The sequence below is a fragment of the Adiantum capillus-veneris genome, chromosome 19 (genome assembly GCF_014529385.1).
Source record: "Adiantum capillus-veneris isolate H3 chromosome 19, ASM1452938v2, whole genome shotgun sequence".
Classification (NCBI taxonomy): Eukaryota; Viridiplantae; Streptophyta; class Polypodiopsida; order Polypodiales; family Pteridaceae; genus Adiantum; species Adiantum capillus-veneris.
In genome coordinates this window covers 43,576,270-43,595,855 of record NC_140949.1, presented here as the reverse complement: position 1 = coordinate 43,595,855, position 19,586 = coordinate 43,576,270, and the positions used below count along the sequence as shown (strand labels likewise).

The 19,586-nt window shown below is 44.6% G+C and overlaps 1 protein-coding gene across 9 annotated transcripts in view; it reads right to left on the bottom strand.

Moving 5' to 3' along the window:
• Positions 1–4,971: 4,971 nt before the first annotated feature.
• Positions 4,972–19,586, bottom strand: part of LOC147433909 (uncharacterized) — a 166,603-nt gene continuing 151,988 nt past the window's right edge. For all 9 annotated transcript variants that reach the window (XM_086490523.1, XM_086490525.1, XM_086490529.1 and 6 more), the window contains 2 exons: positions 6,009–6,063; positions 4,972–5,647 (listed from right to left, as the gene is read on the bottom strand). In XM_086490523.1, coding sequence (XP_086346649.1) covers positions 5,508–5,647; positions 6,009–6,063 — 195 coding nt within the window. In that variant the 3' untranslated portion in view covers positions 4,972–5,507. The remainder of the gene's footprint in view (positions 5,648–6,008; positions 6,064–19,586) is intronic.

Here is a 19,586-nt window from a genome sequence, read left to right as displayed (position 1 = left end):
TGTTGCATTTATTCAATCTTGAGGATTCCAAGCCTATTGCTACTGCTATGGAGACATGCTTGAAGCTTAGTCTTCATGATGTTGGAGACTACTTTGATGCCAATCTCTATCAACACACTGTTGGTTGCTTGATATATGTATGTGTTACAAGGCCGGATTCATTGGTGAGTAGATTGTTTGGCTTAGGTGCCTTTTGATTGAGTTTAAGCATTGGACAGTAGTTTTTTGCCACCACAATATGCATCAACCCATTGTTACATGCTCATGCAAAGCACATTGAGGTGCTTAATCATTCTGATAGAGAGGGACTCTCTACAAGAGAGATCAGCTTGGCTTATGTGCCTACTGTTAAAGTTATGGCATCTCTCTCTCTCTCTCTCTCTCTCTCTCTCTCTCTCTCTCTCTCTCTCTCTCTCTCTCGTGCATTCTCTTCTTGGTCTCTACGCTTCCACATCGTCGACACGTGCATTGTGGAGAGCTAGCTTTTGGAGTTGGAGCTTCGAGAGGGAAATTAAAGGTTCCACTTAATTGGCCTTGGAAAGGCGTCTTGCAAGAGCCTCATCGGTAGATCTCCTCCCTCTTGCAGAATTTAGTGAAAAGCTTGGAGATTGCGGCCACCCGTTGGTGTGCAAGAAGGAACCCAAAATTTCCAGATCTTGCAGCTTGAGTATGCCTCTCCCTCGTTGCTCGAGCGCTAGCCACAAATTGAATGACGATAACTATGCCCATTTGAACTTGATCATGTGACTCTGGTTCACATGAAAAGTCTTATGGGACATAGCCAACGGCTCAAGTCCCTTCTTACGAGGGATCCCAACAAGTACACTTGCCTTGAAGAGGATGAGTATCGAGTATCAAAAATTGTGTGTGTATTGGGATGTGAGTAATGCAAAGGCAATGTCATCCATTGCTGAATCTCTTACAAAGGAAATTTCTTCAACCATTTAGACTTTAAATACTTCCAAGGATGTGTGGTTCAAGCTCGTTGGAATGTGTGATCAGGATTCTACAATGCGAGCAATCACCCTTGTTGCCATCAAGTTTCAACCCGGAAGAAGTTGCTTGAGGCCTACAAAATGGTGTCTAGGACACTCCGCCTACAAAGCACGAAGAAAAAGCTGGAATTTGATGATCTTATGTCTTTTCTCATTGAGGAGTAAGCTGTGTTAATAACTCGAGGCAAAATCCAAATTTTTGACAAAATTTGTTGCTTGAGATTCTAGAAAGAAGACCAATAGCCGTTGTTACAAGTGTGGTCATTTGTCTCGAGATTGCAGATTCAAAGGCAAAGGCAAGCATCCTGAGGAAAGTATTCATAATGACTCAGGGAAGAAAAGTAAGGATTTCGTTGGTGTGTTGGAGACTACGCTGGCAAGGACTCCCGCTTTACTCAAGTAAAGACCATTTCCACCACTAGCTTCAGCCAGAGAGAGGCTTGTGAGTGGCAAAGAGGGGCCTCGAACAGACCATTGCTTCATGAGAAGTTCGAAGATTTCTATAAAGCTTTGGGCTTACTCCCCTTGGAGGATTGATCACACAAGATCTAACACTTCCCTATACATGAGTGCTAGCTCAGGTTTACTGCATCACTCTTAAGGGCATTTGTTACCATATTCTAGTAGTAATATGTGTGAACACACTTAGGACCTCCAAGAGCGTTTTTCCCTCGTTAGAAGGTTTTTTTTGTTGCTTGTCTATACGACCATCACTCTAGGGTAAACCTTATCTTTGCATTGGCACAATCAATAAATACTACATCCCATGTTGTTAAAGCATGCACCAAAGAAGATGCCAAAGTTCAGAGGGATGATCCTCAACCCACCCTCACATTTACTACAAGATTCTTGGGTTGAGGATTTGTAAGATCCCACCAAATGCATACCTTATTTGATGTAATGTCTGCTGATCTACTAAATGGCACAAACAACGGGGTTCCTAGTAAGGCTGCCAAGTCTTTCAAGCTATCCCTCAACCACAAAGGGAGGTTGATGCACCCAAACCGGGAACATATCCTTGAAGGTGTCAGTGGATTCAAAGGAGGTATCCCATGGCAGCACACACACTGGTGAGCGGTTGAAGAAAAGTGGTCTTTTTATCAAGATCTTTGCTACCACCATCACTATAAGCCGGTTGCTACAACGGATGTCTGTAGCATAGCTATCTGTCACTAACATACTCATATCAATACTCAAGGAAGTGACTTGGATGGGGCACGCGTAGCTCCCTTCCAGAGAAGATTTGCCCTCAAGTGAAGCACCCTAGGTGGATTCCTTCAATTATGTTACCATATACACTAGGACCGCCGGGGCATTTTTTCCCTCTTTAGGAGGTTTTTCCCCTCGTGCATTGTATATACGCCCATCATTCTAGGGCTATCTATCTTTCCATTGCACACTAAGTAATACACTCTCTATTGTGTGCCTTGAGCTTCCTTTGTCTTCTCCAAGCTGTGTGTGTTTCAAAGAAGGATTGTCCAAAAAAGTTGAGAAAGTCTATATTTTTCGGCCACAAACAAGATTGAGGTGTTTTTCTATTTCAAGAGACCAAGAATGGAAACTTTTACTTCTTTGTTTCTATGTGCAAATCTTGAATGTGTATTTGGAGGGTTAATAATAGCTTTCTTAAATAAGGATTAAATAGAGAGTTTAAATAAGGATTTCTTATTTATACAACACGTTTGATATTTTGCTTATGGGAAGATAAGATCTAATTTGTTAATGATGTTTACTAACATGTAAATAGATGTAGACTACAAGGATTCCTTCACTTTGGAGAATGTCCCTCTTCATATTATGTAACTTCCTTATACAAGCTTGAACTCTATGATGCAAAGTCTATTTCCACCAAGCTTTTAGTAGTTCAACTAATACAAATACACACTCACTCGTGCATAGAGATGAAAACTAGATCAATAATTGCCTATAGTATTCTTTTATTATCTCTATGTATGCTTCTACCTCTTTGCCATTACATTGTATATATCACCGTGCTAAACATAGAGTCCTTGCATAACTACATCTCTATAGAGCTCGGCAAAGAAGAGGGCTCTTTAATGGAAAACATTTATCTAGTTGAATGATCATGATCATTTACGTACCTTTGCCTTTTGAGAGAGTAACAAATATTAGTTCCGAAGGCTAATTTGAGCAATCAATCCAATAAATCGTATCACTCAAGTTGACACCTCTTAGGAGAGCTAGTTGTTTCCGGTAATCAAATGCTTTTGAGACAAAAGTTGAAAATGCTAGTTCCGAAGGCTAATTCAAGCAATCAATCATGTGGATTGAATCCTTCAAACTTTGCAGGTCCATAGTTAACTAAGACCTTATAATTATTGATATAACATGCTTGTACTTGAGCTTTACATAATTTGAAGATTACTCTTCCCAAGGCACAACCCTAAAATATCTAGCCTAAATATTTTGTCACTTCTTAATGACAATTCCTCAAATGTCTGAATGGTTGAACCTGAATGATTAGTTAGTTGCTAATTTGTCACATTCTTGAATGTATGAACGATTCTTTCGCTACAAGTTTGCATTATGCCCCCGTCATTTGCATTCTTGGTCGCAAAAGCATGTTGCATGGAAGCTCTCACAGAGGAATTTCAAACTCCGAGCTACCTTTTCCAAGTAATCATAGACCCAAGAAAAACCCAACAAGATGCATCTACAAAATAGTTAGCATAGCTATTAGGCACTGCAGATGGCGAGAGGTAAGATAAACTTCACTAGCAAACAAAGCTGGTGATACTCAGGTACATTTTATATCTTCTAGATTGTCTCTTACTTGTTTCTGAAATGGAAATTTTAGGCTCAATATTGTTGCCTAGCATAGAAGTCTATTAATCAAGTGTCATGTTCGCCCATCTTATTGCATGTGTTTGTATACTTATTTCTTTACTCCATCTGGATGTTGAATGGAGGGTTGTTTGGTCAAGGCTTAAATGCCCAAAGAATCCAACACCAAAAATGAGCAGGCAAAAAATGATCTTAATGGCCTTAATAGTTACTGTGTCAAAAAATGATCTTAATGGCCTTAAAAATGATTGGGAAAAAGACCATCTTGGGGTTTTTACTTCAACAAGTATGATGTATTTATTATACTAAAGATTTAAACTTTCCCATTCAGGAGGTACTCAACATCGTTGGGTTAGATTAGCTAGCTTAAGTACTCGCACTAAAATGAGGAATACTAACCGGAAAATTGGTAAAATCCAAAGGGCTGCTTATACGGAAGAAGTGTGAGGAATAGACATATTGCATGGTTTACAGATTTCATCTTCTTGGACCTTCCATTCAATGGCATGCGGTATCCACCCATCGCTATGCTTGCACATCATGAAAAGACCATACTTGAAATGGTATAAATGAAGATTTTTCCTTGAGACTAGCCTCTCTCTCTCTCTCTCTCTCTCTCTCTCTCTCTCTCTCTGTCTCTCTCTCCCTTGAGATTAGGCCTTGCTCGGGAATATTCGCTCACCATTCAGTAAGACTCACTTTCGTACAATGATCAAACTAATTCCCATTCCTGCCAAGCACACATGCAACCACTTCCCCTTAACCACATATTCATCCCTCTTTAATAATAGTTTGTCCTCATTATTTTGCAAATAAAACTGTACAAATTCAGAACATGCTGTAACCAAATACTTACGTACCCACACAAATATAAACTCCACTGCAAGAAGCTGCATTTGCTTGTTAATAAGCTCAAACCGTAGCAAACTGAAATTGTTTAGTCCAATTGGCGGATTTGGACAAGAAGATCTTGACGTTCGTTTTAGGAGTTACAAAACCATGCTGATCAATATCCCCTGTCACATACATGAAGGTTCTTAATTTGTTCGTCAACTACTGTTACCTTGAGGAGCAGAAAGGGGAAGGAGCCATGCAAAGAGAAGACTATGTGAAGAGGTACTAGTTAAAGCAAGAAATCAAATAAGCTCTACAGCCCATTCACGAGGCATAGTTAGGAAGAAATGCATAAATGTTTTATATATTTGAAATGTGCCCCAGCAAAAATGCCGTACAGTATCACAAGTTTACAAAGTATCTCAAGTAGTTACAAAACCATTTTCATCCTTTAGATGTCGAGGTGGCAGTTTCACAAAAAGAAGCAACAAGCATAGGCAAAGGCTCTTGCGTGCACGCCTTTTTTGGATTAAAAAGGGGGGAAACCATTTAATCTACTATCAACATACATGGTACATGCAATAGATAAACTTCATTGGGAAGTCTTCAATTCTAAGAGTAATCGAACATTTGGGACAAAGATTTGAGCTGGCAATCATCAACCTTGTCCATACGCTACTCATAGAGAGATTGTTAGAGCATACAAATAACTAGGAAACGGATGGCGCTGCCAAATCATATAATTTGTATTCCTAATAAGCACATATTAAGCACCATATACTTTGGAAATTGTGCTTATCAGGAAGACAGCATCATCCTAGCCATTCCCTGGGGAACCGCTTTCATCTCAGAGTGTGATGTTTCATGAACAATCTACTTGGGTACACCTTTTGCTTGGTTGCCTTTCCTAGGAGCATTTGATTTCTTGGTCAAGCATTTTGAAGCAGTTTCTGATAGCCATTCCTGCAACTTCTTAGCCCCAGCTTCTATGGGTGGCTTGAAATTAAAACACCCTGCATAGATATTTTGGTCATATCAGAAAGAACCAATGGCTAGCAGGAGCAAAAACACATGAGACATTGCATCCAGCTCAACACTGTAATAAGACAGTAGCAAAGTCTTCATTGTTTTTGCTTTTGGTTTCTTCAACAAAAGCATTATTGGCATGGTGATGAAACATCCTACAATGTACATGAGCATTGGGGCTCTAACCCCACTGGGATCCATAAAGTCCCAAAAACTAAACACATAACATATTACACCTCAGAGCATACAAGCACACCTCGCTAACTACAGCTTTTCTAGCACTGAAAGTAAACTTCAAAGAACCACAGCTCGCAAAAACAAGCCTTGTACAAAAACACACTTCTATACCTGTTTCAGTTGGAATACTTTTCGATCCATCCTCAATAGCTATAATACCTCCATCCTATTAAAACAAACAAAAAAATTCAGCGAGAAGAATTATATGGACCTTGAGACTGTTATCCAGGCAAAAAGCACACAGAAATGAAACAACATCCCTTAGTTTACAGATTATTAAAGCGAAGTCCCAGTCACCAATTTGATGTTCAATTTTTGTTGGTCTTTATCAAAAGCCGTCTTTTTGTGTTTCCTGAAGGTTCCTTGACTTCAGAAAACCCACTGTTATTGTGTATATCTTGTCAAAAGTGTGCACATTCAACAAAACTTTTCAAGTCCCACAAGTTCAATCATACAACATTTATGAACATACTTAATACGGAAATTTACCGAAGTTCCCTTGTAATTTGTGGAGATTCCCAAAATACCCCTCTAATTTCAAAAATTCCCAAAATGCCCTTCAATTTTGCCAAAATTCCCAAAATATCCCCAATTAACCTCACAAACATCTCTAAAAACAATTTCTTTTGCAACTCTTCATAGGATAATACCATCTAAACTAGCTCTATCATCTTCCATTGAGGAGGCCATTTTCGCAGAAATTGTTGACCATTTTTAAACACATCTCTATTTGTGAGCTCATTCGTGAATAATTTTGTCTGAGACGCTAAAAGATAGATCTCCATTGCCATAAACATTAGACTATGCAAAAATTGGGGCAAATCGATCCCAAAATGATGCAAGGCTATATTAGGAATTTTTGAAATTTGAGGGGTATTTTTGGAATTTCCAAAATTACAAGGGTATTTTGGTAATTTTCCCTACTTATTACAACCTTGAGCAGCCTGTAGAAACTGACTAAAGAGGCGTGATGATCAGTTTCATTCCAGTCTCTGTGACAACACAACAAGAGGAAGATGCCAAACACTCGAGCCGTCTCCAACCTGTTGAATTTTGCAACACAAGGTGTAAAACCTGCTGCAAAACACAAAATGTGCGCCCTATACATGCTGCCATATGGCACTGTACGGCAGCCAGCTGACGTGACTGATTAATGTTGATGCAACTTTTTGGGCACCAGTTACGAGAAGCAGGACTTAGGCTTTTGGGCCCAGTTATTGAAAAAAAATGTTTTCCAATACTTCTCTTTTTTGGAGTGACTTTTGAGTTTGCTTTTGTTGAGGCTAAGCGCGCCTATAAATTCAAGGCTATGCCTCAGTTTTAGAAAGATGATGCCTGGTCACACGCAGTTAGAAAATCTCTTTGATAATAATAAAGAAATACAACCAAGGGCGCTCAACTTAAGGGCCAACACTCACAAGGGGAACTACACCTCCCCCCTGTTGTCTACATAGTTGTCACGTGCACATCCAACCTCATGTGCATGTGGACAAGCAATTACTCCTATTTCTAGGGTTTAGCTTAGCCTAGGAAGTGTTATGGCACCCTTCTCAGCCTGTACGCAGGACGTACATGTCCAAGCACTTAAGAGTAGCTGCATAACATCTGATTGCACAACCCATTAGCATTAGCATTAGTACCTCACCCAAGCATAAGCATTTTCCTCATATGTGAACCCATTTCCTAACTGCGCGTAAACCACCTCGTACCAGGCATTTTTATTGATAAGAGACTCTTCAAATTCCCAAAACGTGGGGTTTATTGGCAGCTGCTCGACCCAGCATTAGGCAGGTATAAATGTGACCCCTGGGGCACCAGAAGAAGCCAGAGGATCAGAGAAGCAGAGACTCTCAAGTACCCAGCAGTTGAGCGTTTCTGCAGCCCCTGCAGCAACGTTTTTCAGCCAGTGAAAAATGCCATCAGCGACGGCGTTTTTCAGCCTTAGCCTCGCACAACCCGCACCCGTACTCCATAGCAGATCCTCGGAGTATTCAGCCCATCGTCATCGGCATCATCAGCATTTTGCATTCAGCCATAGCCTCGCTATACAAGCACCTCTACCAAGCATCGTTGTCGTCGTCGTCACAGCAAATACAGATTTCAGCCTAAGTTCAGCAATTCAGTTTTCTGCCCTCAAGCATTACTAGCGTTTTCAGATTTCAGCCCATTAGCCTTGTTGTCGTCGCCACCGTTGTCGTCATCATCGTCGTCGAGCATCTCAGCATTTAGAACCATTGTACCAGACTTTGTGCAATCTAAAGCAAATACCTCTCTAGAAATAGAGAGGGGGGCCGTTGGAGGGGGTTTGGGACCCCAACTGGTGTCAATATTATCTCTCTCTCTCTCTCTCTCTCTCTCTCTCTCTCTCTCTCTCTCGTTTTTGTTACTCTGACTTTGTATCAGATCCACCACATTATAACTTTCTGGTCTCATAGGTCACTCTGGCCTTTTGAAGATGTTAATATAACATTTCATCTCTCTCTCTCTCTCTCTCTCTCTCTCTCTCTCTCTCTCTCTCTCTCTCTCTATATATATATATATATATATATATATATATATATATATTCTAGATGATGACATATGAGAGTTTTCTAGGGATGGTGATATCATTCTCCTAGGGCACTTCAATGCCTAAACGAGCAACTCGCAGACAGCCTTCTACGACACTTCACATGAGATGCTTAGAGAGCTGGATGTCGGTGAGTTGGGACTTGACAGATGCTCAGATGATAGAGAGCAAATGGAGTATGGGAGATACCTCATGGAAATGACGACTACACATGGATTAGCCATACTTAATGGCTTACAACGATTTCCTGGAGCAGCCGGTTTCACATGCTTTCCACACAGACATGGGGCCAGTACAATGGATTATGTTATGACACAACGGAGCTGTCCCCTGCATTCAAAATTTCACAGTGGGAGCCAGGCCAGTGGGCATAGCAGTAGATCATGCTCTCTTGATACTGTCTGTTAAATTTCAGTATAGTACAACCCAAACATCAGGAGGTAGGTCACACACCTGCTATACATTTACACCAGAGACTGAGGAGATTTGGGACCGTCTATTGGAAGGCACAACTGGCACAAATGGTACAGAGGAGATTTGGGACCGTCTATTTCGTTTATACAGAGGAGATTTGGGACCGTCTATTGGAAGTCATAGCTGGCACAAATGGTACAGGCCTCTCAATGGAGGAGTGCACCACTCTACTGATTGAGACACTGCATGGGGCTACATCATTGGCATACCCACACAATCAGCAGGGCAAGAGACGACATTCTGGGAGCATGCCCTAGAACAGTTGGTATGATGAGGAGTGCAGAGAGATGAGAGCCCAGCTTCAAAGGGATCTTCTTTTAGGAGTCATCACTTACAGACAGTCTCAGATTGCTTTTCGACGCCTTGTGCGACGGAAGAAGCGAGCTTACCTAGCTCAGATGGAGCGAGAGTTATATCAGATGTTCTCGAGTAGGGACTGAGGTAAGGCATGGCGACTCTTCCATGAGCACTCCCCTACCCCAGTGATTACTTCACTTGATGTGTAGGCCAATATGTGACATCATTATATACGGTTCCTGGACAGGAACCCCTTCCAGACCCTACCAAGCCTTGCCAAGCTATGAGCACTTTCTTTACACCTGAGATGGTACAAAGGGCTATTGACAGGATGAAGACCGGGAAGGCATATGCTGATGACGGTCTAGTAGCGGAGCACTTTATACATGCCAGGGATATGCTGATGGAAGTTCTCGCAGTGTTGTTCAACCGTGCCATGTGTGAGGGATTACTTGAGACTTGGAGGTTGTCTAATATTGTGCCCATCTTCAAGGCTGGTGAGCCTACAGAGCCTGGGAACTACCACACTATTATGGTTGGACACACATTGGCACGATTGTATGCATCTATTCTGAGAAACACTTGAGTAATTGGGTAGAGGGCGAGGGTGTACGAGCAAAGGGTCACGCCGGCTTCAGGAGGGTTTCTCCACTCTTGATCATATACTGACACTCAGAGCCATCCTTGAGGAGGGCAGAGCACATGGCAGACGGATCTATTGTAGCTTTGTGGATTTTCGCAAAGCATTTGACATGGTACCAAGAGCTCGATTAATACCCAGACTACAGGCGATGGGGGTGCCCATAGAGGTGATTTGGGACATTATGGCTTTGTACACATCAGTGATGGGACATGTACGCACTCCGGAAGGGGTATCTGATTTAGTTCATTCTACTATTGGAGTGAAACAGGCTGCCTATAGTCTCCTACTCTATTTGGTATGTATGTTGATGAGGTGTCTGATTACATGGACAGAGAGGGTGACAAGGGTGCCCAGCTGGCAGGGACGTGGATCCCATTGTTGCTATATGCTGATGATATTGTGCTGATATCTGACTCACCAAAAGGTATGCAACGACATTTGGATGCACTGCGCAGTTTTGCAGAGGATCAAGAGACATCGAGGGTGCCTGAAGAGAGTATTGGAAAGGGGGCAGCCTGTCCATGGTGAATCCATGCGTCTGAAACCATGATGTCATCTGTGCATACGAGCATGAACTGTCCCCCTAAAGAGCTAACTGTTTGGAAGACTCAAGGGACAGTCTAGCATATCTGTCTCTAGTTGTATACCACAAGCTGTGCACAAAGGAGATTGATCTTGTAAGCGCCTCAATCTCCATAGGAGGGAGCTACGTCTGCTCGAATGATAGCATGCGGTACGGAGGCCTTGGCTCTGATGAGTCGAGAGATCATAGATACCGAGGGCCTCTCCATACGTCTCCAACCGTCTTGGCCTACAGAAGGTCCTCATATCTGCACCGCATACAACATAGCTCAGGCTACTATAGTATCGAAGAGCCATAACTTTGTCCGAGGTTCTTGGAACTGAACGTACGAACACATCTTCTCCAAGCCTCCCAACGCCGCATAAGCTCTAGTCAGTCTAGTCTCTGCTGCTTTCCCCAAAGAAAACCTTGGCCCAAGGAAGACAACTCGAGGTAAGTGTATGCATCTGTATACTCCACAATCTCCTGACCATATGTGAATCTCTTGATCCACTGTGGAGTGGTGTTATACACCATAACCCTTGGTTTTACCAAGGTTTACATACAATACACTATCCTCTGCAAAACTGTGTAATGCATCCAATTGTTGCTACATACCCTCTGGTGAGTCAGAGATCAACACAATGTCATTGGCATATAACAACAATGGGATCCACATCCGTGCCAGTTGGGCACCTGTATAATCTTCTCTGTCAATGTTATCATACACCTCATCAACATACATACCAAATGGAGTAGGAGACAACGGGCAACTTGCAGTGTTGTTCAATCGTGCCATGTGTGAGGAGTTACCTGAGACTTGGACGTTGTTTACTATTGTGCCTATCTGCAAAGTAGATGATCCTACAGAGCCTGGGAATTACCGCACTATTATGGTTGGGCACACATTGACACGGTTGTATGCATCCATTCTTCAGCAGCACTTGAGTAATTGGGCAGATGGTGAGGGTGTACGAGCAAAGGGTCAAGCCGGTTTCAGGAGGGGTTTCTCCACTCTTGATGTATTCTGACACTCAGAGCCATCATTGAGGACGGTAGGTCACATGGGAGACGGATTTATTGTAGCTTTGTGGAATTCCGCAAGCATTTGACATGGTACCGAGAGCTCCATTAATGCACAGACTACAAGAGATGGGGGTGCCATAGAGTTGATTTGAGGGATTATGGCTTTGTTCAGATGAGTGATGGGACATGTACGCACCCCGGAAGGGGTATCTGATTTAGTTCACTCTACTATTGGGGTGAAACAGGGCTACCCGTTGTCTCCTACTCTATTTGGTATGTATGCACAGAGAGGGTGACAGACGTGCCCATTGGCAGGGACGTGGATCTCATTCTTGTTATATGCTGATGATGTTGTGTTGATGTCTGACTCACGAGAGGGTATGCAGCGACATTTGGATGTACTACACAGTTTTGCAGAGGATAGTGGATTGTTTGTAAACCTTGGTAAAACCAAGGTTATGGTGTTTAACACCACACCACAGTGGATCAGGAGATCAACACCTACTTTCACATATGGTCTGGAGATTGTGGAGTATACAGATGTATACACTTACCTCTGGGTAGTCTTTACTCGGCCGGATTTTTTTTGAGAAGAGCAGCAGAGACTAGACTGACTAGAGCTAGAGCTTATGCGGCTTTGGGAGGATTGGAGAGGATGTGTTCGCAGGTTCAGTTCCAAGAACCTAGGTCAAAGTTATGGCTTTTTTATACTTTAGGTTCCTCTACTATGCTATGTGGCGTGCAGGTTTGGGGACCTTTTGTAGGCCAGGATGGTTGGAGACGTATGGAGAGGCCCTTGGTATCTATGATTTCTCAGCTGAATAAAAGTCAAGGTCTCCGTACCGCATGATATCATTCGAGCGGAGTTAGCTGCCCCCCCCTCCCCTTCAATTGGAGATTCAGGCGCTTACTAGATCAGTCTCCTTTGTACACAGCCTAAGGGATACTACCAGAGTTAGATATGCCAGGTTGGCCCTAGAGTCCTCCAGACAGTTGGCTCTACAGGGGGATACATCATGCTGGTTTGCACAAATGACATCATGGTTTCACACACATGGTGTTACCATGGACAGCAGGCTGCCTCCTTTTCAGTACTCTCTACAAGCACCCTTGATGTCTCTAACACGGGTAGAGATTACTAGACTCATTCGTCAGGATCTGATCCAGTTGGACACGAGGAGGACATGGATAGAGCTGGTACAAGAGTTGGGCACAAAGATGGCTTTTTGTATAGTGCAGCTTCTCCACCTCACAGGCGATGGGTTTGTGATTCGACCTAGCTATATGGACAAACATCTTTCTCATGGTTTGCGTTTTTCCATCGCCCAGATACGCACATCCTCACATCAGCTTGAGATTGAGAATGGCAGATTTAGAGGGATACCAGCAGATAGTAGGATATGCCGCTTATGTCATCTAGAGCCAGAGACAGAGTTACATTACATATGTCATTGCACAGTGTACTATGCGATACGAGCCCGTTTTCATTGTCTTTTCAGAGAGGGTTTTGGCCCTCTATCTAGGGTCATGAGTTATGAGGATCAAAGATGTCTTGGACTGTATCTACTTGAGTTACACAAGCATAGAGACAGTTTACTGAGGAGAGCTGGAGAGAGACAGTCTCAGAGACAGATTACAGATTTCTTTACACTAGATATTGGACACCCAAAGGAGCAGCCACCATTGCAGAGCTCTGCCCGCACCCATACTACCACTACTGGCGTTCTTATAGACGGATCATTGGAGCTAGGGAGATCTAGACGACCGCGATTGAGGAGAGGAACTACACAATATCGACGGAGACTTCAGCGGAGGATTTGAGCCATACGTTCTCGATGTCCAAAGTGCAGATGAGGATGGATCTCTACCATATCTCCCCCCCCCCTCTTCTCTCATTGCTCTACACATTGTACTGGGCACCTTTTGTATTAGCTGGCACATCCACACAGTCCTAGCCCAAACATTTACTTCAATTGTTTCAATTTTTGCCAAATTTGTTGGTAGCCGTTGGCCGTTCCAGGGGCATTCCGGAACGTTCCGGGGGCGTTCCAGAACGGCCGTTCCGGTTTGCACTGGCCACCCGGAACGTCAGAAGTTCTGGGACGTTTCGGAACGTTCGGGAAGGGAACTGCCCCCGGGAACGCCGGAACGGAGACTAGGGGGCGTTCCCCGGTAACTCTGGTTCACGGGCCTGATGAGTCTCTGAGAAGAAAACAATGTCCCTCTCTCTGAAACTGTCGTCAAAGGCACCAACGTCCAACCTCATAGATCCATTACAATTCCAAGTAGCCATCTTTAGTGTGGTCCCATAGGTCTGACCAGTGACACCGTCATGTAGAGTGCCACTCTACAATCACCACCCGACCATCTCTGTAAAAGGCCGTCTTTCCCTTCTCCCTTGCCGCCGTAATCTCTAGCATTACCTCTCTCATATGCGCAAGCTGTGAGAGAGTGAGATCATCACCGACGAAAATACATTTCTTCTTGAGAGTAGGCATCTTCTTGAGAGTAGGCCGTCTTTCCCTTTTCCCTTGCCGCCGTAATCTCTAGCATTACCTCTCTCATATGCGCAAGCTCTGAGAGAGTGAGATCATCACCGACGAAAATACCTCTCTTCTTGAGAGTAGGCATCTTTTTGAGGAATTTCTTCTTCTCTTCGAAGGAGGGGAAGCGTAGTATGAGAGCTCTTTCTTTTGAAGATTCTCCCGGGCCACCACTCTTCTTGCCCACTCTCCATGCCTTTGTGTGTGATGGCTTGTCCACCCTCATCATGGATGTGAGGATTGTGACCTCTTTTTCCACATTGTTTATGTCTTTGTGAATGGTTACCCTCACATGTAGAGCCCGCATCCTCCTCCTTTGTTACTCTTCGAGGGTCATGCTAATAAGAGTGGGTGTACAAGGAGCTTCCTTACCTTTCCCTTTCTTGGTGACCTTAATCCATTTTTTGGCCTTTTACTTTCTTTTGTGTTGCGGAGATGATCGTGGCCCATGACTTCTTCTCCTCATCTTCCTTGATAACCCGTATTTCTTCTCTCATGGTATTCAATTCTTCCATCATGGATGGTTCAATTTTTCTTTCTTCGAGCCGCCCACTTTTTGCTACAAGATGTTCACCTTGGAGAGTACGGATTGTGGCTTCTTGTGAATCCGCTTGCTCTTCGACGCGAGAAATCCCTTTCATATAGGTTCTTCTTCTCCTCTTTCCATTCCTCCATCTTTTGAAGAAAGGCTGCCTCCATCTCTCTCTTCCAGTCCTTTAGTTCAACTTCAAGTGTTGATATCCGCTTGTTGGTAATCGAGAACTTAATGTTGAGAGGGAGGCGGGCTATAGCCACTGGAGAGGCCATGTGAAAGGGGGTCAATGGATAGCCCAATGGAGGGAGACCATGAGAAAGAGAAAGACTAAAACAACAAAAAAAAATGCAAGAAACACTAAAAAATAGCAAGAAACAATTGTGAAACCCTTAAAAACAGGGAAAACCAGCTTTGAAACTTTAAAAAACAGAATAACACATTTTTGAAACCCTAAAAAACGGCAAAAAACAGTTTCGAAATCCTAAAAAACAACGAAAAACAGTGGCGAAACCCTAAAAAACAGGAAAAAACAGTTTCTAAACCCTATAAACATAAAAAAACAGTGGCAAAACCTTAAACAATAGCAAAAAACAATTTCGAAACCCTAAACACAACACATCTAGTGACAAAACCCTAAAAATAGAGAGAGAGAGAGAGAGTGAGAGAGAGAGAGAGAGAGAGAGAGAGAGAGAGAGAGAGAGAGAGAGAGAGAGAGAGAAAGAAAGAAAGATTTTTAACGTCTATGTCAGGCCGATTTCGGCCTATGAGACAAATCAAATGTACATGGTGTGTATGTCATCCGTCTATCGGAAAGACAAATGAAACAAAACTGATACAAAACTGAACTCAACTGAATGTGTAGCGCGGATAATGCGTCGTGCTCTCTACAGTGTGGGTGCCCCTCAGTGCAATGAGCGTGACAATCTCACTCAAACAAATGAAAACTCTCTCAAACAGAATGAAACACAGAAACAACGGATAACAACACAGAAACAATGGATAACCACAGAGACACAACAGTGGACCAGAACATGTGGACTCGACTCGCTCCAAGAACCATGTACAGACGCTGGCATGGCAGCACACTCCGCTCCAGCCCAGGACTCACAGGTACAAATGGGGTGTCGAGGCTCAGATGTGCAGGGATGGTGAAGCAGTGCTCTGTGTAAGACTCTCTAGACGACTACGTGCAAGATAAGATGGAACTATCCCAAAACGACTACTGATATGTACAACCATAGGAGCCACCAACAGCCCATAAATGTCCAGCCAGCTAAGTCTATCTCCACACTGAGTGGTGGTGGTGACCTGGCCACAACGTCCACTAGACCACCGTAGGTACCTGCCACGTGTCACTCCCAGCCAAAGGGTCCGTCCAGTGTGAACCAGACCAACTGTAGCTAACTGTCCAACTGCCTGTCCTGTGAAGTGACACTGTAGCAGGCTACAGGTTGCCCGCCACAAGACTGGTCACCGTCTCGGTGAGCCAAAACTGAATGAAACTGCAAAAGTAACTATATGTACCATGAAAGATGAGGTAAGAGCATAGTCCTGTCACCCAAGGGAAAGGGTCGTCCCCACTGCTGCTCCAGAAGCTTCCGGATCGGGAGGAGCCATCAGATCAATAGTGTAACCATGCGGTTGCTGTCCTGTGCTTTGCATACCTTGATTTCCTGTGGTTGTACCAACCATCTGCTGCACAGCGGATGGGAGTACCTGCCCTGAAGTGAACTCCGGACGCCTAGTAACGCAACCATGGCGGTGTGCACCAGTAGCACCATCACAGCAAGGAACACTCTGGCTCTGCATGTGTGGCATCTGGATCTGAGACTCTTGTTGAGTGAAGTACTGGACCTGGGGCTGTGGGTAGTGTCCCATGAACTGCTGAGAGGGCTGAGAGGGACCTGCTGGGTAGTGTCCCATGAACTGCTGAGATGGCTGAGAGGGACCTGCTGGGTAGTGTCCCATGAACTGCTGAGAGGGCTGAGAAGGACCTGTTGGCGTTGCAAAGGTGGCTGGACTCTGGACCTATATCCCTGGCCTAGTCCATCCATATCCCACAGTAGCCTCGGTAGGCCTGTTATCATACATAAGCATTTCTTGAAATCCTTGCACCTGTGCTTTGAGGTCATCAATGATTCTCGACTTTATCTTCAATGCCTGTTGTAGTGCAAAAATCGTTGCATCTCGATCTGCGATGGCACTCTCGGCAACTCGCAGGGATCCCTCCATGGCTGCGTATGTGGCGGAGTGATGCTGGTGGGTTGCAGCTAGCTGCTCCACGCCTCGCTCGATGGTGGCAATAGCAGCTCTGGAGTCCTGAAGCAACTTCTCTGAAAGCTGAAACAGAGAAGTGGAGTCGGTCCTACATGAAGATCCCTCAGATGGATGTGATGCTGGAGGGCGCACATGAGGCATTGCGGGCGAGCTAAAAGTAGGTGCACATGGTGGCACAACCGGCGAGCTAGAAGTAGGGACACTCGGTGTAGCAGGTGCTTCAGAGATTGTTGTTGTAGGTGCAGCGAGTGATATGTTGACCGGTGTATGAGTGAAGATGGGAGAAGAAGGAAGAGGATCCTGTATGGGTGAAGTGACCATCCTCTCTTGAGGAGCGGCAGTAGACACTGGTGTCGGCACAGCAGAACCAGGTGTAGCAGTGGACGTATGACGCTGAAGATGTACCCTAGTCTGCTGTCTCTCAGAAACTGGCAAGGAGAGTAGAGACTTCACTGTATCCTTCATCACTTTCGCCTTGATCTTCTTTTTCTTGGTGACTGTGGGATCTACTTGCATGCTCACGGGTTTCCTTTTCCCTTTCGAGGTTCCCTGTTCCTCATCCACTTCATTTATGTTGATAGGTATGTTTATGATCCATGCCAAGAGAGGCGCCGCAAAACATCTAAAAGTTAACTGCACAGACTGCACTTGGGCCCGAAATCTTTTAGCCCTAGACAGCAGAGAGCTGAAGAGAATTTGGTGGAATCCACATGGGATAGTGTGGATTAAACAGTATAGCCCGTCGCAGTGGGAGAATGTAGTGAGAATATCTGTTTGTACCTTGTCTTCTTTGGCATCCCGAGCCAGAAAGTAATACCTGAAGATTGCGAGAAGCCGTCTGTTTCGCTCATAATTTGGGTGATCCGAGCTCAATAGCTCTTTACATGCTTGAATTGTCGCGTCCTTGGGCAACAAAGAGAAAGTGCGAGTAGTAGACTTCACAGCTGGAAAGTTGGTCATACCCATGGCATGGCCAAGCCTTGTAGCTGTTAGCTTGTGGCCCCGGACCTTTGGAAAGTTTTTCAGCAGTTGATGTATCAGTTCTGCTGGAATAGTATCAGGTAGATTTGCATCAGCCAATTCTATGAGACCCAGAGTCCGTAGCTGAGCAGTCGAAAGCACCTCACTGAGAGATGGTCGAGGTTGCTGCATATGAAAATGTAATGAAAATGCTGTGCGATTTTTTGAAGAAGCAGGCCTCTTGATCTCATGAGTGATAATTTGCGGCTTTTCTTTTTTTTGAGCCACCTTTGATTGTTCCTCTGGATCACTGGAAGCACCTGACTTTGAATTTACATCTGAATCCTCAGATGCTGTTGAGTCTGCTTTGTAGCTTTCATCACTTGGGTCACTGGAGGTAAAGTCATCTATGTCATGGCTGCTGCCGCTTGCAGATACTTCATCTGCTTCGCTCTCTGATTGTTCAACCCGAGCTTTTCTCCTCGTCATCTCTACCTTTTTCTTGCTACCCTTGCCAAGGTGAGGTCTGATGACAAACAAAGGATGACAAACAAAGCCGCTGAGTAGCCAATGGTAAAGTAGTAGGATGCAGACAATTTAGATTTCTCCGGCTAACTCGTTAGGCTGGGCGAGTAATTTAAGGTAGGGTAAATTCGAACCAGGCGAAAGAGGGCGGTTAGGGCGAGAGGGTGCTGGGAGAGGGTAGGGGTGAGAGGGGAGGATAGGGGCGAGAGGGGGTGCGGGAGAGGGTAGGGGGCGAGAGGGGAGGACAGGAGAGGGTAGGGGGCGAGGGGTGAGGATAAGGACGAGAGGGGGGATAGGGGCGAGAGAAGTGCGGGAGAGGGTAGGGGCGAGATGTTTGGATAGGGGCGAGAGGGGAGGATAGGAGAGGGTAGGGGGCGAGGGGTGAGGATAGGGACGAGAGGGGTGTGGGAGAGGGTAGGGGTCGAGTTTTAGGATAGGGGCGAGAGGGGGTGTAGGAGAGGGTAGGGGGCGAGTTTTAGGATAGGGGCGAGGGGGAGGATAGGAGAGGGTAGGGGGCGAGAGGTGAGGGTAGGGGCGAGAGAGGGGGGATAGGGGCGAGAGGGGGTGTATGAGAGGGTAGGGGGCCAGTTTTAGGATAGGGGCGAGAGGAGAGGGTAGGGAGCGAGGGTATAGGGTAGGGGCGAGAGGGGAAGCTGGGAGAGGGTAGGGGCTAGAGGGGTTTAAGTAAGGGTAGGAGGCAGTAGGTAGGGGCGAGGGGTTGGGAGACTAGGGTTTATTAAGGTCTAATGGGAGCTAGCACAACAGTAGCAGAGTGCTAGCAGATACAAAGATAGGATAATTTTGAGCAGGTACGAAGAGAGGACTCAGATAAAGAAGGGTATTAAGGCTTGCACTGATCATTAGTAGCCAGCTTTGGAGCACCAAAGAGTACTTTCCCCCTTTCTTTCTTTCTGCAGCAAAGCTAAAAGTTTATTTGCACCAAAGGTTTTTTTTTTTTGCGGCAATTGGAATCAAAAGTTCTTTGCCAAAACTCTGCCATATTCTCTATATAGACAGCCTCAATCGTCGTCTAAGCAGTCGTCTAAGCAGAATGCCCAAGTAGATTCCACTTTCTTCAACTGAACAAAAAAAACACTCTGACTAGAAGCTTGACTGATAGCAGCAGTTTGGAAGGACCTTAATATTTGACTGCAATAACACTTAGCATAGAAACAATTAGAGGAGCGACTGAACTGTTGAAGTTCCGATAATACCCAATTACCAGGAGGACTGAGTGGAGAAAAGATATCTTAGAGGAGAGGTGGAAACTTACAAACA